This window comes from Nothobranchius furzeri, chromosome 4 (genome assembly GCF_043380555.1).
Source record: "Nothobranchius furzeri strain GRZ-AD chromosome 4, NfurGRZ-RIMD1, whole genome shotgun sequence".
Classification (NCBI taxonomy): Eukaryota; Metazoa; Chordata; class Actinopteri; order Cyprinodontiformes; family Nothobranchiidae; genus Nothobranchius; species Nothobranchius furzeri.
The window spans coordinates 75,614,780-75,636,118 of record NC_091744.1 but is presented as its reverse complement, the minus strand read 5'-3'; the positions used below and the strand labels follow the sequence as shown (position 1 = coordinate 75,636,118).

General features: G+C 42.6%; 1 protein-coding gene across 3 annotated transcripts in view; it reads left to right on the top strand.

Annotated features, from left to right (window-relative positions):
* Positions 1–380: 380 nt before the first annotated feature.
* slc1a2b (solute carrier family 1 member 2b) overlaps positions 381–21,339 on the top strand; it is a 33,402-nt gene continuing 12,443 nt past the window's right edge. For 2 of the 3 annotated variants that reach the window (XM_015964825.3, XM_054733216.2), the window contains exons 1-2: positions 15,318–15,481; positions 18,496–18,635. In XM_015964825.3, the coding sequence (XP_015820311.3) occupies positions 15,477–15,481; positions 18,496–18,635 (145 nt within the window). In that variant the 5' untranslated portion in view covers positions 15,318–15,476. Of the gene's footprint in view, positions 562–15,317; positions 15,482–18,495; positions 18,636–21,339 lie in introns of those variants that run through there. The other variant, XM_054733215.2, reaches the window with a different exon arrangement.

The window sequence follows — 21,339 nt, the reverse complement described above, 5'->3', positions numbered from 1 at the left end:
TTATCCAAATTTGCCATAGCTTTAACCATAGGCATATTCAATATTTTGAGTAACAAAGTGAGACAAGAACTGGAAAACAATACCCACAAATGAATGAATGAATGAATGAAACTGTAAATTAGAATATAAGGTCAGTTTGTCTGCAGCAAGTTGTGGATTTGTTAGTTTTTGGACTGCTGCGTTGCATTAAAGAACATGCTGTACTTGACTAAACTTTGGATTTGTCCGGAGAGGGAAAGAGACAGCTGAGAGCTGCATCTTCAACCAGCTGGGCTTGGCATTCCCATGCAGGAGACAAAGCCCGCGGGAAGAAACGGGAGGAGGTGCGTGAGGGAGTAAAGCGCGAGGAGCGAGGTGAGGCAGAGCTCATTCAGTGAGATCGTTGAGCTGCGGAGCTCCTCGGATTTAACAGACAGAAAAGAACCTCCTCTGTTTGCGGCGAGAAGCGCTCCTGTCCTGGACCGCCGTGCGCTCTGCGGCTCGCTGTGGCTCACCTCATCTGAAGCGGATGCGACAAGAACCCGCACACTAAAACTTTTTACTTCGTGATTTCCAACAAAGGTAAGACGCTCTTTAGCCTTTTATTATTATCGATCATAGCATTATTGGTAACTCATCGTACAAATGATGGTTGCTGGAGATCGCATGTTTGAATTGATATGGCCAAAATGTCCTAATAAAAAAAATAATTACGCAGGCGCACATGGCTGATATCACGTTTCCCCTTATATTATAGTTTTCGCTCTCATTCTGCACATTTTAAGTCATTTTCACACCTGACATATAACCTGCAATAACAGAGGAAACATTTATTCCCTTCAGGCAAACACTAAAGAAAATAATTAATCATGATGTCTTAGATCAAACATAAGCTTCGTAAATTGTGTCTACATGACATTTTCAACAGAAAAGACAGGACACGTGTTTTGCGCAGGCTTGTTGGTTGACAAAGAAGATCAGCACGACTTACATTACTTGATCCTCCACTTATTTGACACACCCTTGCCTTTGGTTAATTTACTGGTTTCCGTTCTATTTTTTTCTCCTTCCATCTTCTTTTCTTCTGTCCAAAACGCTTTTCTCTGATCTAAAGACCAAAGGCTCCGTTTCCATCCAAGAGCTCATCCAACGTTTCTCCTCTCAATTAGAGGGACTGCTGGCTATTTGTCGGCAACTTGTTAATTAAACAGTAATTTCCAGTCATCTTTTGCGGCTGAATTTTAAATATCTTGTAGTTTGAGTGTTCCTAGTAATAAAGTTTAGCCTTTCAGCTTACTTTGAGAAAAAAATCGGTTTTACACAGATTTTATTTTTTATAAGATTTCAGTAACGATTCCTAAAAATGGGTTTAGCATCATGTGCCCGTAAGTGACACTGGAAATCCTCAGAATTTCTTTATTTTGCAGGGGTAAAAAAATCCCAGGGGTCATTTAATTTACACAAAAAATGCTAAAAGAACTGAATGTTTCTTTTTTTCCTTACCTTAGTAACGCCACCCACCCTTTGAGCCAATCGCTGCAGCCCCCTTCTCTCCTTCACATTAAAACGCATGCACGCGCAATAAAACACACTCGCAGAGACACGCAGTTTTTCAACAGCACCATCAATGTCACCATGGAAACCATGTCTCCTAGCATCGTCAGTTGATTGCCTTCTGCATTACCCCTGGCTTGGTGTGGATGCTTCTGTTAACCTGATAAGGAGGATCCCCTCCTCTTTGGATGGATCTCCACTGATAATCCAGATGAAGGGGCTTGCTGCATCTGTGTGTCATCAGTCTCTGAAAGAATCTGCAAAGCAAAATATGCATGCACATAATGCATTTTGCTTCTGCTGCTCTTGTGACATGTGCAACTTACATGAAGGGATGCAACAGACATTTACAGCAGGTTAAGACTTGCTGAAAAGCAGACAGTCATTAGATACAAATGCATGTTATGAGTTTGCAGGGAGATGATTTTTTTTTACAAATATGTACAACTTTTCAAATATTGTATCATCTAATAGACTCATTAGGCACGTTTCCTATTGCTTCTGAGTGTGAGTGCAACCATAACACTATGAATAAACACATGGGTGTCATGCAGAAGAATAACATGCACATACATGCAAAGCCAAGACCAGACCCTGCGGCAGCGCTGACATCACGCTGGTAGGAAAGTCAAAAATCATGTTTTCCTGCAAAGATGTCATTTTAATTAAGTTTGACAAGTTTTGTGGTATTCAGGGGATGTTTACACGAACATAAATGGGGAGGGGAAGTTGTGGAGATACAACTGACAGAAATGTTAATTCCACTTATTGATTTCAGTAATTTTAGGGCTTTTGACTAGTTTTAGAATAAACATGTTAATGAGTGGTTTTAAGAATAGTGCAACGTGCATTTGAGATTTATTGTGCACTGACAGCAAGCAGATATCAACTCATATTTGTTTACATTTTCAGTTTGGTGCATTGTGTTTCTGAGGAGTTTTTTGTTGCCTTAAATGGAATGCACCACAATAATAACCTAAAATAAACCTAACATTTCCTACATAGTTGGTCGATTTTATTTCACCGATTTAAATAATTTGCAAGGATAATATGTGGGAATGAGATAGAAAAAAGAAGAGTTGTGATCAAACATTAGAGGCTGTGAGAGAGGACGTGAGGAGAAACACGTCTTTTTGATCTGGCCATTCACAAGGACCTGAGAAAGCAGCAACCAAATAAGTGTGTGGTACCTCTCTCTCTCTCTCTCCCTCTGCTTCCTGTGCAGGGAAGGAGGAAGGGAGAAAGATGGTGACAGTGAGAATAAAATAAGTTGGGAAAAATGGATGAATGAAACAGTAAGAAAGAGAAAAGAATAGTAGGATTGGAATAAAAAAAGGATGAGAGAACACAGGTGACTCAGACGCCACAGCAGGGGGACGACTACAGAGATGTGTGCTTCCATTCACAGAGCTTCTTTGTGATCTTCCTGGCAGTCTGTGGCATCGAGTGTTTAAGTAATCCTCCTGGGAACACAGAGAGGCTGCCAAAGTACCATCCAGCTCCTCTTTTCTCTCCTCATCACCCTCACGCTTGTCTATGTCAGTCTCTCTCTCTCTCTCTCTTTGCACATTCTCAGCTCTCCTCTTTCCCCTCCTTTCATTGAATTCCATTCTAATTACTTTAATATCTTCCAGTTTCATTTTTGTCTCTGTTCTTGATTTTTCTTCTTCTTGCTAAGGCTTGAATTGGTCATCGTCTCATCCTCGCAGTCTGGTCGTGAGTCATCCCACATGCAGGGAAGGAGGGATTCACACTCTTACAGTACCGCCTATAGAATCAGTGTTTCGTTTCTCAGAGTGATGAACGGAGCGAGCCCATTCCCATGGACTGAGCAAACAAAAGGCCTGGCTGCCTTCAATTCTGTATGACTGCACAGGAACAGAAACATCCAGGCATTCACTGGTGAGACTGCTGCTGGGCAGCTAAACCACAGATCTCTGCTGGCCACGGTCAAAGGTCCGCTGCAGTTTCGTTTAGAGACAACATCATAAACCGCCTTTGAATCTGTTAGCGGACACACAGACATTTCTCTTAATTGTTTCGGTTAATTTTTGTCTAGTATTCATCATAAAGTTTGGACTTGTGTTGTTTATATGCTCACAGAGGCTTTTATTTTAATGTCATTTTTGTCTAGAGGGAAGGACACAGCAGGTCAAGTGTGCATGGATTTATCCAGAACTAAAATGATGGATACATACAAATAATTCTGAAAGTTAGTTTTAAACTCAGTTTGAAACAAATTGACATATTCATAAGTTTTTGCATCAAATTTTATCAAAGCATCACTAAGCACATTGTGTGTGTGCAAAAGACCCTGTTAGACGTTTTTAACGAGCGATTTGTCACACGGGTCAGGTCAAAGTCCCAATGGGAGCAGGCCACACCTGTGTCAGTAGCTCAACCAGCAGTTAATCAAACAAAATTAAAATTCAGGCTAATTTAGGGTGAAACTTTTTTTTTTCGGCATCATTTTTACGGAGACCTTCACCCAGATTTAGCAGATATTCACAACCGGTTTAAACGTTTGCGTGTTATGTAAGGAGACGTGGATAGGGGGCTTGGAGGGGATTGAGTCAGTGTTTACTGGTACATCTCATCCCCCTCCTTTCTCCTCTGTTACTGTCCTCCCCATGAAATCCCCAAACTGCCCACATCCTATTGGCACCTGCTGCATCAGAATTCAGGTCAGCAGGGGGAGTCGCGGAAACGCTCCCAGAGGGATTGGTTAGCGAGGGAGAGGAGAGGGGGTGATGAGGATGATATTTGTTGTTTTCTGTTTTTCTTTCTTCTTTTTTTTTGCCCCTTTGGTACTAGAAACCATGCCATCGTAAGTAATCAGCCTATTGTGCTGCGACAAAGGAACTGTAATTAAAGCACACTAAGAGGTTTGCTTCCAACAAACACACGACTTCATCTGAGCAGTTGTAACAAAATTCAGTCTGACAGATTCTCAGTGATTATCAGACGGCGCTAGCTTTATTTTAGCTCACCCGTCTCTAAGCTTTGCAGCAGTTGTCCATTTGTTTTGGTTTAGGGGAATAAAGCTTGCCCACTTTACAGAGAAAACAGATATTTGAAATAAACTAAAAAGCTGACATGTTTCATAAAAAGCAGATTTAAAAAAATGATGGAAAATAGTTTTTCTCTTGTTGGAAGAATGAGTAAAGTACATAACAGTAACAATAAACGAAGATGAACATGCTAGTAGGAGCTGCCGGGAGCTGGGATTTAGTCAGAGAGATTAAATCAAATTGCTGTCATATAACGGCGATCTTCCCAGCCCAAGTGATCCAAGGCTACTGCAGGGGTGGTTAATCCAGCATGTTTTAGATGTTTCCCAGCTCCAACACACTTGATTCACCTGTGCAGCAGCTCACCAGGCTCTGCAGAAGCCTGCTAACCACCTGCTGATTAAAATCAGGCGAGTTGAAGCAGGGAAACAACTAAAACATGCTGGATACCGGCCCTTGGATAACAGGAAGGAAGTTGACTGCCCCTGACCTATGGTGACAGACCCTTTGCAGCATGAGTGTAACCTTCTTCTTCTTCTTCTTCTTCTTCTTCTTCTTCTTCTTCTTCTTCTTCTTCTTCTCTTCTTCTTCTTCTTCTTCTTCTTCTTCTTCTTCTTCTTCTTCTTCTTCTTCCATGAACACCCCAAGGGTAATTGAAAATTCTAGTAAAAGTGGTTTTGTTGCCCACTTGGCCCTTCTATCTCTTCCCTTTCCCTTTTTTTTAAATGCTCCACAAATCCTCAATTAACCGACCGGCATTAATGTTCTCGTTGGGTATGTAAATAGCCCGAGCTGTGGGAGAGCAAAGCAGAACTGTCAATTGTGTGCCTAATCGTAGAGAGCTCCATCACTCTCAGAATTTTTTAAACTCTAAACTAGGACATGCATGAGAACTTCAGGATCGATGCCCACACTTGGAGGAGTAACTCTCAGCACCCATGTCCACCTCCTATTTCATCCAGCATGACCCCACCTCTATGTCTCTGTCTCTCCCTGATTCTCTCAGGAGGACCCCTCACCCCTTCTATCCTCTAACCGACAGCGGTCCTCACCCCTTTCCACTCACACAGATCCCTGACCAATCCTCCCGTCTCCATGAGTGCTGCTCCCCACGGCTCGCCCTATCCCATCCTGACGAGCTCCGGTTGATGGACCCTGCACTGTAGATTTGTTTACTGCACCCACTTGTCCAGCGGAACACACAACAAACCCGTTCATCGCCCGTTTGTCAGGCCCTCTTTCAGCACAAAAAGAGGAGAAGAGAGGAGAAAAGAGAGGGGGGCTTACAAAAACAAAAAAACAGAGGAAACAATTAAGTGTCCCCTCCTCCCTATGAACCCCATGTTAGCAGTTTCCCAGCTCTAGCTTCTGTGCACTAACTTGGAGGCACTAAAGTGCTCCATTATTCTGGTGGAGCTGGCGTGTTCCAAGAGCAGCTCGCCTCAATGGCTGATGAACACAGAGAGGGGTTTGTTAGGGGCTTTTGGCTCAGCTCATCATGCACTGCTTAATTGGGAACTCCATCCATCTATCTATCTATCTATCTATCTATCTATCTATCTATCTATCTATCTATCTATCTATCTATCTATCTATCTATCTATCTATCTATCTATCTATCTATCTATCTATCTATCTATCTATCTATCTATCTATCTATCTATCTATCTATCTATCTATCTATCTATCTATCTATCTATCTATCTATCTATCTATCTAAGCTCCACTTAAATGCATTCACCCCATCCTGATCAAGCACGTTGCAGCAGTGGGAAGGAATGGCTCTCGAAGGGTTGGGCCAGTCGTAAATAAATTAATGTAAAAAAAAATCAAATAGTTAAAAGTGGGTAAATGTGGTCCGTGTGGGCTCCACCGGTCTAAATCTATTGTAGCACAACTAAAGGGATGATTCAGAACAACTCAAGCTCAATGTAACAAAAACAAAATGATTTCCAGGACAATTTTTTTTAAAAGTACGTGGAAATTAGTTCTTCGAGAAAGTAACAGAGCAGTCTTCTGCTCCTCCGCCCTACTGGCTGAAAGCAGAATTACAGCTGTCATAAAGAAGCTGCAGCCTTCTGTTACTATAGTGCTAACAATGAGCTAACACTAACATGAGCCAACTAATACTAAAATAAACAGCGGAGTAAAAAGATCCACACTGTTGTTACATACAAGTCTAGTAGCAACAAAGCCAGGTCACCATCAGTCCGTGATGCTTTCAGCCTCCTGAAGGTCCCTCAAAGCTGCACAAATTTTCACTCTGGTTTTAGCTCTTTGGTTTGCCTCCAAAGACATTGCTGTCTTACTTTTACTTCCAGGTTCCGCCATGGAAAGGTAAAAAGGATAAAGCCCCATTAGTTGTGTGACATTAGTTCTCCACATTCGATCCATCCCTCGGAGAGCAATGGGCTGCAGACACAGCCACGCTCAGGAACCATTTGGTTGTTTAACCCCCCCAATCCAATCCCTTAAAGCTGAGTGTCAAGCAAGGAGGCATTGGGTCCCATTTTTCAAAGTCTTTGACCTGACTGGGGTTTGAACCCCGGTCTCCCAGTCCCAGGGCAGACACTCTATCACTAGGTCACTGAGCTGGTCAGAAAAAGCAAACGTCTTCTTTTTCTTCTTCTTGTGCCTTTTTTATTGATGATCAGTGAACTTGACATGCTAACTGCTAGCATTACAGCTAATAGCCATAAAGCAGGTAAAAAACTCCCCCTATAGAACACCTACGCACTCCAAAAAACTATCAAGTGCATTTTTTGGTCAGCAGAGGGCTGCAGAGTGGTGTCAAATATGAAACTGGTCACGTTTCTGACTCACCAATCACCGAGATAATTGTTAAAGCTCTAGCTTAAAGTTTCAAAAACTAGCAATTGTTGCTTTAAAACTGAAAGCTCTGCCTCCAGTTCTGCTTCTAGAAACTGTAGGAACCAAACCCAGAGTGTGCTGCTCTACTGGAAATATGTGGAATAGTATCAAAGCATCACAAGATCTTTAATAGAAGCTGGTGCTGGATTTTTAGAGCTCTATAAGTCAGAAGAAGAATTGTAAATTAAATTGTGGATCTAACAGGGAGCAAATGAAATGCCACGAATGGCCATGCACTTTGGGGGAAACCCTTGACTCCCCACAGGAAGTGATGACTATATTAGAGAACAAACCTTCTTCACAGCAACATTTTAGATCAGCTGGAGGACAAACATCCTGATTATTATAATGGTTGAGCCTAGAACCGGTACATGCATGGACAACAGGGATTCTGAAGGTTTTAAAGCAGAAATCTCTGCTGAAAGGGTTTAGCGTCCTCTGAGCAGGATGAAATATTTGCCTTGTTCTGAGGGATTTTCCTCTTACTTGGATCAAACATTAACAATGCTTTTTGCCAAGAGCTTTGATGCTGATTGCGATTGTCATAATTAAGCAGTGGAAAAGCCCTTGCGAGCATGTCCGCTGGCTGCTGCATTCCTGTGCTGCCCGTGACTGAGGAAATATTTACTTAGTCTGACAAAGTGAAATAGTGACGTGGAAAGAAAACAGAGACCAGGGGCAAAACAGCGGTCTCCTATTGGCTGTTTTAATCTGAGTAAAGAAGTTGTAACTGGAAATGTGACTGTTTTGATGTGAGGAGAGAGCGAGGGTACTTTTTAACTTCTAAAATGTCAAATTATAATTTTGTTCCCCTTAATTTTCATTTAGCTTCCTTTTTAAATGACAATCTTAAATCCTAATGTACCCATTTCTAATTTAAATTTAAATAAAATGACAAACTAAAACCCTAAGTCGAACAGAATAATAGCCATTTAGTGTCTTAGACGGTAAAATCAGTTGCACACGGACTCTGAACCAAACGTGTTTTGTTGGTATTTAAAGAATTTATGTGCAGATAAATGCCTAAACATGTCCAGACACCACACCTCATTTATTTAGCGAAAATAAATGGGGAAAAGGCACTGTTGCACAGGGTTTGTTGAGCATGTGTGTGCGGCGAGGTGGAGAAAGAAAAACAGGAACACAAGGAGAAAAAAAGATTAACAACTTGTGAGAGAGTGTAATGAGCTAGGGACGCACATATTGCAGAAGAAAGAGAGTGAAAGTGAGAAACTGATAATTTTGTCACTTTTTCCTTCTTTGCATCCATATTGTGTTCCAGTCATTTTTGATGCCACAATGCCTTTGCTCATATACACGCTCCAAAAATCCAAGACTGAGCACGCAAAAGCATCAGTACAGCCTGTGACTTCAGATCAGACATCCACTTAAATCCAGTTTGAGATCAGTTAGTGATTTTGAACTAAATGCTTTTTCTCTTTTTTGTTGTTGCAAAAATGACAACAAAAAAACTCTACTTTTTCAACAAATCTTCTGATTTTGATCATTTTATTTGCAAAATCATAATTTGTTGAGTAAAAGTGCATTTGTGAATGTTTTTCGTTTCACCTTCTTGGGTGTCCAGGTGATGTGTCATGCTACCATGACAACATCAGCTGGGCACATTTTGGCATGACCTCAAGGTCTCTGCTTTGCTAAAGATTTTTCGGAAAATCGGATGCAATAAAAACCAATGAAGCGCACCAAAGTGTGATTTCAGCGGCCCCTGACAAAGTATCTGTAACTGACGTTTGGAGAGAGAGTAGAGCTGATCCTGACATGGTACAAACAATCTGTATAGAAGTATAAAACAATTTGAAAAACTATTAAAATATGTTCAAAAGGAGAAAAGAACAAACAATTGTAAGGAAAGGGAGACAGAAAATGAATAGGAAAGAGGGAAATCAATGGATCCCGGGAAAGATGGAACAAGAACAGGAAGAATAGGGAGAGGATGATGAAGGTCACACCAAAACCAGCTTGAACAAGTGAGATTTCAGCTGATTTTTAAAGGAGACCACTGAGTCCACTGATCTCAGACTCAGGAGAATAGAGGTCCAGAGTCTGGGGGCCACAGCAGCAAATGATCTGTCACCTTTGGTCTTTAGCCTGGTGCTGCACAAACAGTAGGCTTTGATCACTGGACCTCAGGGACCTGCTGGGGGTGTATAGAGAGGATTTTTGACAAGAATATTGTAAAGTCAGTTTCTAAAATGTATCAAAATATTTTTGAGTGTATTCCCTTGGCTTTATAGGACTCCTGTCTCATCTAAACAGAATTTTGAATATGTTTTAATCATTTGCAAGACATGATCTCTCAAAATAAACATGCACGTATCTGAAGCCCACTTGTATTGTTTTCATAAGCCAGAAAGTGCAAAAATGTAAGAAAACGCCAGTAAAGGTTGGATACTATATTGCAAATAATTACATAGTTAAATGTGCATAAAGTGGGACACATCAGTCTCTCATTTAACCTTATTTAAAACACGTTGTACTCACTAATTCCATAAATCCAACGAAACATTAGCAGATTTTCTGTCAATTTTGTCCCAAAGCCAGCCTGGTGTTTTTCTATTAATAATAAAAAACAAGTCTTATATGTTCGGCGGACTATTCCAATTATTAGCCTTAAATCGGGTTTGTGTGTTAGCTTGTCAGACCTAGTTGGCTGAGGGAACGAGCTGTGTGTGCATGTGTAGGAATGCCTTTGCTGTCAACGCTGCATGCAGGGTGGTGTGATGAGAGCTGGCCATGCCGTTGCTTCTGGCTGCATCGGTCCCTAAAGACTCCAGTGTTTAATTAGTGAGAGAACATACGTCTATCTATCCTTGTATAAGCATCAGTCAGTGAGACTGCACTTTGACGACCATTAGACTGAGATTTGCGATTGTAAATGTGATGTCACGTCTGCATTTGCTTGTGCGCATAAAAATGAGTTAAGGGGAAACGTTACAGGAATGTGTGCAGCGTGTCATCTATGTGTCTTTAAATGTAAGAGTATCAGGTGAGTGTAGTGATGTATGAAACGAGATTTGTGCAGCAATCTCGTTTTAGTGGGCCAGCTGCCTGACCCAGATGTCAACTTTTCATGTACTCACAGGAAACCTGACAACACGCTCATGAAGATGCTCCCTTTGAGCATCTTCATGTTCTTATTACCTCAAAATTCACTTCATGCATCTTCATCCTGATCGTCATGAATTGTTTGTTTTGCCCTTTCTACACACATCAATGTCCATCTTTCTTTATGTTAGACTCCTGCTGCCCCCCTGTTGCTAGGGTAACAGGTATGTTGCCACTGAAGAGGGGCGTGGTGGTCCTGCCTTGCCTCGCTGGCTGATTTAATGAGCTCCTGTGGGAATCGGACTCATCAGAATCTCTGAGGTGCGACATAGCACGTTCTGCTAAACAGATGCACCAATGCTAATAATAGTGCAGTGCCTTGGTTTATATACAGGAAGTGTTAATTTAAGAAGCTAGAAGGAGAACAAAGGCACATGAACGTTTCTGTGATGGGTTTTGTAAGTTTGTATCCAATGGAGAAGGTTTGGGAAGGTGGTGGGGAATTCTCTCCATGATCTACTTTTCTGCACCTACCTTTCATCTTGACAGTCAAGAAGGATTCATTTTGGTCTCGGCTTAGAATTGTCCATTTGTAAAAGATGGTAAGAGGATGTAGGTGTAGAAACAGATTTTTTGTTTTCTGAATCAGAAACCACATAACTGAAGTCAGATTAGTTGCAGTCACCTTAAAAAAGCCGTGGGATACTGGGCTCTTAGTAATTACAGCAGGACCATTCACACCAATAAGACCCATGCAGACCATCACTTCTGCCTTCGGATTCACAGAGATGCTCTCTGACTGCCTCATTATGAACACAAGAGCAGAGCTAAATTTGCATAAAATGCTGATAGATAGGCATAGAAGAAAAGACGCCACTGCTGTTGCATAATGTAGACCATTTAACAAATCAGTGCTCAGCTGTATTTGCAGAATTGCGTTCAACATAAAAACTTTAACTGTTAGCAGCTCAAGGTGTAGCATTGTCAGCTAATCCTTATAGAAGTTGTTAGCATACTGGCAACGGCACTCCTGCCACGATCAGCTGCTGCAGAGCTGAAGGAAGACAACGTTAATTATAATGTCGGTTCAGTCCAACATTTCAGAGCTAAATTATAATGCTAAGATTTCTGCCTTCATGTGTGCTTTGAGGATTTTTCTATAAGGCAGCAGGAGCTCAACAGGTTGAGCGGGTTGTCCAGTAATCGGAAGGTTGCAGGTTCGATCCCGGCTCCGGACAGAGAATTCTGCTGTTGTGTCCTTGGGCAAGACACTTAACCCACCTTGCCTGCTGGTGGTGGTCGGAGGGACCGGTGGCGCCTGTGCTCGGCAGCCTCGCTTCTTTCAGTGCGCCCCAGGGCAGCTGTGGCTACATCGTAGCTCATCACCATCAGTGTATGAATGTGTGTGTGAATGGATGAATGATACACTGTAGTGTAAAGCACTTTGGAGTCTTTACTGTGAGAGGCGCTATACAAGTGCAGGGTCATTTATCATTTATTTATCATAAACAGCAAATGTGCTACATCACTTCTGTCGCGGCACTTCAGAAGTGTGTTGATCACCCATTAATCCAGATCCTCTATGTTGGAGCGGAGAAACACCTAAAACATGCAGGACAGTGTCCCTCCAGGACCAGGATTGGACATGACCGGTCTAAACCGTTTAATTATATTTTCATTAAATCACTAAATTGATATTCTAACAAAGTCATGTATGTACCGGTGGTGTTTTTCATGAGTTGCTTAAGAGTGGAAGTCAGAGTTTAATGGGCCATTCCCTTCTGTACCGAGTCGGCCCGGGCCGGGTAGCCCCAGTCGGCCCCAGCCTGGCCCGGTTGATTCCACACATCCTTGCCTTAAGCCCATGTGGGCTGATTCTACCCACCAATCAGAGGCTTGCTCTAATGGAAGGTGTGAATTTGCTGTCAGCAGTGGGTGTGTTGGCCCTGGTCGGCCTGAAGCAGACCCCCTCGAGAAGAGGGCTGAGAATGAGCCTTGGTTGGCCCGGAAAAATACCAGGCCACCCAGATATGTAAACAACCTACGCTACCCGGCCCGGGCCGACCCGGTACAGACCCATGAGAGTTCTGAGCTGTAAGTGAATGCAGCATTTGGGTTGAGACTCTGTCACTGTCCATGGTGCTTATCTGAGCAGAGTCTTTTAAGCCAGGCTGCCTGGATGTTTGTCATTTCAAAGATGATACTTCAGTGGTAATATTGAGGAATAAAGTGTTGAAAACCACTTTGAAATATAACAGTTGGTTTATCCTGACAATATATTTAACAATTTAGAGCATGTTTTCCGACTTAAGCATGCACTTTTACAATAATCTTTGTTGTTCCCATCTTCCACAATGTCACTTGTGACTCACTAACTGTGAAGATCAAAGAGGACTACATTAGCAGGAGTTTCTTTGGCTCTGAGCCAGGCTTTGATCAAATTTTACTCACAATCTGGCCTCTTGGAAGTCATTCAGTGGAGATCTTAAGTGGACCACTGAGTTTCCTGGTGCTCAAAACAAAGAGAGCATCAGGGAATCTGTACAATGTCTGCAGTCATTTTCTCACCAATGGGTATTTTCTCTTCTCTGAGGACGCTTCTTTGTTCTTGCCGATTAAAGCATTAATCCCAAAAACAATCCAGTGATGGTTAATTAAGTAGCAAAGCTTCTTTTATTCAGATGTTGGAATTTATAACCCCCACTTTCTCAGCACCGCACAAGCTGAGGTGTTGTGAGATTCCTTTTGGGAGGCGGTCTGATGGTGCTTGGCTGGGGGAGTTTAAAGCTTCTGAGCAGCCAGTATGTGTGAGTTCATTTTTTTTATTCCACTGTAAAGCAATAGTCAGTAGGGCCCAGGGGGGGGGGGGGGCAGATCTATCCGGAACCAGGCCCAGATCCAGCTGTCTTTAACTTCACAGTATATTGACGGTGCACCAATCACGAGACTGGGCCCCTCCAGGGACCAGTGAGAAACGTGGGTTATTTACACGTCTGTCTGTGGAATCGCATGGCCTGAACAACCAACTACTGATTCACACTTGTTTATTATGTAAGAGCATGTTGAGAATGGTGGCTTGACATGTACGGCAGTAGATTATTCAACAGGACCACTTAAAATATGTTCCGTCAAACAGTTTGGAATGCTTTAATGTTTTTATTTTGACTTTTACAAGAAAATTCTCTCAGTGAGGTGGAAATGAAGATCTGTCTGTGGTCAGTCTGTCTACACAGCATCTTAAAGTTGGTGTTCGTATTTGTGTGGCTGTGAGCTTCCTCTTGCCCCTTCTTACTAAGCCCCAAAGTGTTGCTACGACAACCCCTTGCGGCCCTTGCTGCATCGCAGCAGCGCTCAATGCCAGCACTCAGGGAACCTCCTCGCACTGGGAAGGCTGCATAAAATTGGGATAATCGCCGTCGATTATGAGGAACAATGGGCTGCCGCTTCTGAAAGATTCATTCATCCTGGAAAAGAGACTGTGGAGGGGTGGAAGAGAAAGGGGCGCCTCGGTCCCTCCGCTGCTCTCCCACGGTGGGCACAGGCATGACATCAGTGGCCTGAAAGAACTGGCATTCTGGACATGTCCATTACCCTCCCTCCTCACTATGTCCTCGCTCCCCCTCCCACCCGAGCCCCCTCCTGTCCTTTCTCGCCGCTGCCAGTTTGGATGCGCCACTTGGCCGGGCGAGTAGGGGGCCACTGCCACTGTTTGCGTGTGAAACAAAGGGCTTCAGAACGGAGAGAGAGAGGAAGCAGAGAGCTTCACATGGTCCCAGCCAAGAGCAGGGATGGCTGCCTCAGCCTTCCCCTCGCAGGCCCCTCTTCTGGCTGAGAGGTGCTGGTGTGACCCCAATACCCCCTTATCCTTTAGTGTCTCTCTTTCTCCCTCCTGTAACCCCTTCTTCTCTCTCCCAGTCCCTTCTGGTCATCTCAGAACTGCATCCCTTTCCCTCCAAGAGCCCTTAGAGTGTGTATGACGTGTGGAGTGATTTAGGATGAGTGATTTCTCATGACAGAGAGCGAGAGGGTGAGGGAGAGGCAGCATTCCTTGGCTTTTGTTGTGCGATTGGCCATTTGTTTGAGGAGGAAGTAGCTTTCCAACACGTTTCCTTAATTAGAATAATGCGATGCTGCTCAATGCCATGTGAAGTCTCATGCTGCGGGGAGACTAAAGGGGAAATCAGCGTGACAACGTCCTCACATGAATCACATAAGAGAGTTTTGCTTTGGACTACAGTGCAGTCCATAGATTGTATCCAAAAGTGGGATTACACACATTTTTGTCTATGTGAGACTTGAATCTACAGCATACTGGTTACACTGTAAATATTCATATATTTAAAATTTGAATCTTAAAGCTTCACAAACAAATGGATATGAAATATTTATCCCCTCTCAGCAACATCCTTACTTATTTAGCTCTATTGTCCACGTTGTCCCATTCGTGCTCGTCTCCATAGCCTGAGATCAGTGCAAGTCTCTGGAAGTGTAATCTCTTGTGGGATTACAGAGTATAGGTTCTCCGAGTGATTTTACCATTTAGCTCGTGTGCTGACCCCTCCCTTTATGTATTTTGGTCATGCATTTACTCCCAAGTTTTGTCAGATGTGTGAGTGTGTGTGTGTGTGTGTATGTGTGTGTGTGTGTGTGTGTGTGTGTGTGTGTTGGTGAAGTCAGAGGGGGTGAGGGTGGTGGGTGGTGGTGGGGGGGGGGTGTCTATGGAGACATCAGGACGGGGCACCTTAGGTTGCTCGTGACTGGTCCTGTCGTCCGGACCGCGTTGACGCGCTCTTCCGTGGATGCCTTTGGAGTTGGCGGACAGCTGAGAGGGGTTTAGCAGGACTCTGGTGTTTCCAGCACCTCGGACCTTTGCTGCTGCCACCTAGCAAGAGTTCTGGATGGAGCTTTTGTGATCCAGCTGACACTTTGTTCTGCGAATTCCCTTTCACTTACCAAAGTCTGGAGGTTTGGTCACCAATCTGATCTCCTCCAGGAATGAAGTAAGTTCTTTTAGTTTCAGAGTTTTCCTCGATGAGCCGTATTTTCCTCACGGTCAGCTGTTTATAACGTAATTCCTCTACTTTATTACGTTAACGGAAGACTAGAACTGAATAGTATAGTTTTGTTTGGTCAGCTGTCATGCTGTTTTTAAATGTGCTTTCAAAATAATCCAAGCAAGCAATACTTTTTAAAAGATTTGTTTGAAATATTATGCAAAGAAAGACGTTTTTTGGGATATTTTGAATGCTATCTCATAATATTTAAAAAAAACATTTAAAAATTGCAATTTCTAAATTTTGTTGCTTGTGTCCAATAAATGCAAACATGCAGCTTCAAAGATTAATGGGTTATGGCATGAAGACTCAGTTTCTAAGCTAATTAAATAAAAAATCAAAGCCAGATATTTTGTATAACATTTCTTTTAACATAAAAGCCCCACACTTTTATCACCCTTTGTTTTAAAGTGATGCTAAATTATGCAGAGTTTGCTAAAATAGTTCTTGTGCTTCTGCTCAGCCATGCTCTAATTTGTCTTGGTCTTGGAGCGAGAGGTGCTAATGAGACCATCTTGACAGAAAATGACTCACTTCCTTTCCCGAAGCTAAAAATAAGGCAAGAGCGAGTTAAAAAAAAGGAACGTTCAACCATCAAACATCAATATTCTTAAATTGAATACTTTGTACACGCTGACGTTTTGTTAAATACAAATTAGCAGATATGCAGTAAAAGGATTTATTTGGTTTTTGCTCATTTTTTCTGCATTTCACACTTTGTTAAATTAATAAGGTGAGATGGAACCAGCCCATCTGTGAGCCTGGAGGGTGGCCAGGTGGTCTTCCTATAGTCTAGCTTTCATCTGTTTTTAGATGCAAAGCTGGTGGAAGAGTGTGTAAGTGTGAGAACCTGTGTGTGATGTGTTCCCAGGAAATTATCAACTTGCATTTTATCGTAAACATGGGTTGGTTAAAGTTTGTCAGCATCTTTTGCTCCAAATCCAAATTTCAAAAACAAAATGCTTTTTTAACAAAGGTATTATAGTTTCAAATCAACAAAACATCTAAATTACTTTATTAATTAAATTAAATAAACACATATGATAGATTAAAAAAGTTCAACGTGTTTGTCATGAAGTGGTGTTGTTTGGATCGGACCCAAACACAGGAGAGCAGGCACAGACAGCAGACTGCCAGGTAAAAGGACTGTTTTCTTAGAAAAATGCCAGGTAGGATGATGACATGGCAGGGAGACAAGATGAGGATCTGACACGGGGAGGAGGGGGGGAGGGGGGAGGGGGGGGGGGGGGGGGGGTTAAATACATACGGGGCAATCAGGGAAACAGGTGGGTAGGTAATGAGGGGCAGGTGAGTCAAATTAGCACTTAACAAGGGGAAACCTGACAGTAACCCCAGCCCCAACCCCAATCCAAGGGTTGCTCCTGAAGCCCAGAGCAGGAAAGAAACAAAAACAATAAAAAAGGCAGGGGCAGGAACTCAAGATGCTGTGGCTCCTCAGAGGGAGGCAGGAACTCTTCAGGCAGCTCAGCTGGGGCCTCTGAAAATGGCTGGGGCTTTTGAAGATATCCGGAGCTTGGCGTAAACCTCTGGGTGCAGTGGCAGAGGTGCAGAGAGGCATGTCTGACCACCCAGGAACACATAGGACGGTCGGAATGCGATCACTGTTTCCTTCGTAGTCAGATCCTTCTGTCATGAAGTGGGAAGTGGGTTTAGACCTAAATGCAAGAGAGCAGGCACAGGAAGCAGATGGGCTGGTAAAAAAGAAAAGAAAAAAAGATTGAATAGAAAAATGGCAGGTGGCATGATGAGAAGACGAGACGAGGATCTGACACAGACACGCACAAACAGAGGGTTTAAATACACAAGGGCAATCTCAGAAACAGGTGGAAAGGGCAGATCAGTCAAATGAATCCAACCAAAGGGAGACGAGACAGAACAATGGGCAGAAGAAGCAGATCTGGACAGGATTGGTAAAGAGCTTTCTGCCAGAACTGTGATACATTAATTTTAATTTTCATTTGTCACCTTCTTTATGATTATATGAGCTAAACATACAGTCATTTCAGAAATTTTATCAAAAAAATTAACTTACTGAAAAATAAGTGAGGTTGTACTTTTAGTGTTTGTGACACAAAAAAAGCTGGATTTGTTTTACTTACATTATAAAAAAAAATATCTTCACTTTCTTAATCCTATCAGCATCCTGGAACTTGGTAAAGCCTCTAGGTGGTGATAAATTTTCACCTTATTTCATACAATAATTTTTTTCTCTTACATTTTGCTGTATTATTTCAAAATGTTGGATTGCATTTTCTGTTTATTATGTAATAAATTCTTATAAATGTAATACTTTCCTGCATACTTTTGTCTCCATCGAATAACTACTCATTTTCTGAGTTGGTGTTCATTTACGGTGTCGCTATCCTAACGTACCTGGCTAGCATCAGTTGGTTTAGCCTTTGATTAAAAGTTTCCTAATATTAATTTATTTCTTTTTAAAACAAGAACACTGTTTGTACAGACGGCTACGACCCTCACCAACGTAAGAGACAATGAACTTTTAATAAACTTGATGAGCCAAATGTGAAATGCATGATGGACAAGAGCAGCAATTTTCCAAATGGCTTCCATCTGTCAAATGCCAAAGTAACCACGAAGAATTTTAGGACTGACAGCTTGGCAGAACTTGAATGATACACATAATTTATTATGTCCTGCTTACTGTTTAATGCAGCAATGCACTCGCATTTCTGTCACTCCTGGTAGAAAAAACAAACAAAAAAAACATATTTCTCACAATGAACATGCTTAAACACACACACACACACACACACACACACACACACACACACACACACACACACACACACACACACACACACACACACACACACACACACACACACACACACACACACACACACACACACACACATGAGAGAGAGAGAGATTTATAATTCTCTTATTAAACGGCTTCCTCTATGTGATCTTTCTGACAGTGCCAACAGCATGCCTAAACAAGTGGAGGTGAGGATGCACGAGAGCCACCTGGAGCCCATCGAAGCCAGGCCCCAGTCAAAATGTGCCAAAATCTGCTCCAAAATGTTCAAGAACCTGTTGCTCACACTCACCGTCCTCGGTAAGTGACCTCTCAGTTACTGTTTGTCTCCTTCAGGGCGCAGTGAAAGGTAGGAGCGTGTTCAGACCTCCGTAACTGTGAGCAGCAGCTTCCTGGTAATTTGTGGATGAGAAAACATCAGTGGTCACTGTACCAGTCAGTAGGAGGACTGGGTATATCGACCTTCCTCTGCACTGTGCCACCTGTTGCTTTCACCCTCAATAAATAAATAAATAAAATAAATAAATAAATAAATAAATAAATAAATAAAAAGCACCTCCAAATCTGAGACCATGGTTCTCGACCGGAAAAGGGTGGCTTGCCACCTCCGGGTCGGGGGAGAGGTCCTACCTCAAGTGGAGGAGTTTAAGTATCTCGGGGTCTTGTTCACGAGTGAGGGTAGGAGGGATCGGGAGATCGACAGGCGGATTGGTTCGGCGTCTGCAGTGATGCGGACGCTGAGCCGATCTGTCGTGGGGAAGAGGGAGCTGAGCCAGAAAGCCAGGCTCTCGATTTACCGGTCGATCTACGTCCCAATCCTCACCTATGGTCATGAGCTTTGGGTAATGACCGAAAGAACGAGATCGCGGATACAAGCGGCCGAAATGAGTTTCCTCCGTAGGGTGGCCGGGCTCAGCTTTAGAGATAGGGTGAGGAGCTCGGACATTCGGGAGGGACTCGGAGTAGAACCGCTGCTCCTCCGGATCGAAAGGAGCCAGTTGAGGTGGTTTGGGCATCTGGTCAGGATGCCTCCTGGACGCCTCCCCGGGGAGGTGTTTCGGGCATGTCCTGCCGGCAGAAGGCCCCCGGGTCGACCCAGGACACGTTGGAGAGGTTACATCTCCAATATGGTCCGGGAACGCCTTGGGGTCCTGCCGGAGGAGCTGGTGGACAAGGCCGGGGAGAGGACGGCCTGGAGCTCCCTAATTGGGATGCTGCCCCCGCGACCCGGACCCGGATAAGCGGAGGAAGACGAAGACGAAGACGAAGACGAATAAAAAGCAGGGAAGAAATATTGATGAAATTAAAAAGATGTGACAATTAAAATGCAGATGTTTAATGGACACTTCATTAGATTGATAAACCAGCTTATGTAGAGTAGTCAGAATTCACGCTTCGGAATTAAATAGCCTGAATACAGACAGGTAGTCAAAACCAAAATAATTATTTACATTAAAATAAAACCTGCCAGAGAAAAGAAAATACAGATGAAAAGATGAGTAAACCAGAAGCTGGTGTGCAGGGAAAGGACAAATCAACAATAAACCAGTTTTTAAAGGTGTGGTTCACTGAAAACCCATTTTAATGATTATTTCTGATTATGAGATCATGCAGGTCGAACATGAAAATCTTCTACACTCATCTCCTGCATTAGCTTCTGATAGAAAATAGACGCTGAAACTCTAGGATTGAAAAAGCCTGACAGATCTACATCACACTGTCCCCGAACGTTCATTGACTCGCAGATCTGGACTGGCAAACGAGAAGGCTGTTTTTCTAGCATCCAGGAGTTCAAGCTAACTGTTAGCATTAGCAAGTTCACCACATGGCAGAAACTCCTACAGGTTAGTGCTATTTGTGGAGATAAAACATCATCGTTTCAAGTCAGTGGTAGAGTCGTGCCTCTGTTATCCAATCTCAGGTGAGATGTCCAGATATCAGCAAAAAAGCCCAGCTGATGTGGGTAACTAGTAGTTCCTGGAATAAACATGCAAACTCATGTGTGCAGGACATCAGTGAATCTAAAAAATCAAAAGATTAGGAACAGAATGAATCAGTGAATCATACAAATATATAAATGATCATTGAGTATGAGTAATCAGATGATAACTGTTAAAATTAATGCAAAAAGCATAGTTAAGCAATGCTGAAAATATGACCGTAGTAAGGAAATTATAAAACATTAAACAATGCAAAACTATGAAAAAGTTCAAAAACGGGTACAAGGTTGCCAGCAACGGAGCCTGATACACACAGGTGTCATCTTTAATTTCTGGCAACAATGAACGTGTTGCAGAACAAAGCTTCCAACATAAGTAAAAACATTTAAAATGTAAATACCTGATTAATGTGTAAAACTCTGTGTTTTGCTGTCCATCAGTCTGCAAAATGTTTTGCTAGAGCAAAAAACCTAATAATAATAAAAAAGAAGAGAAGATGTGATGGTCAGAAAATGTGTCTTAAATCCAAAAGGTACAGCTCAAACTCTAAGAGCTCCACTACTAAATAAGTAAATGAGTTTCAGGTAGTTTGAATGGATTTAAAGGGTCATTCTTCCTGACAGGACCACGGCAGCATGGGAACGTCGCATCAATACAAATCACAAAGGCTTCTTTAAGACTCACATTTCCAAAAGGAAGGTTTGCTGACTCTACAAGCCTAAAACTGTGGTTTTGATACGTGATAGTTTTATTAAATGACTTAATTTACCCGGCACAATGGAACAACTGAATTAAGTCCTCAGCAGACTCAATTTTCTGATTTTTCAGATGCTAAAGCAGGGAATAGGTCATTTTGTCCTTCTCAACTGAAATAAACCTAATCTTAAGCCTGTTTCACACCAACTGCTGAACCGATGCAGTCTGGTTTCCGTACAGCTTCTGCATGGATCAAAAATTCTTGAGTTCAGTCAGAGAATCCCCACTGACTGCAGTGCATTGCAGATCTGGCTGCAGAGTTCCAGAAAATTTCCACATGGAATCTGTTTTTTCCCGATGCAACATGT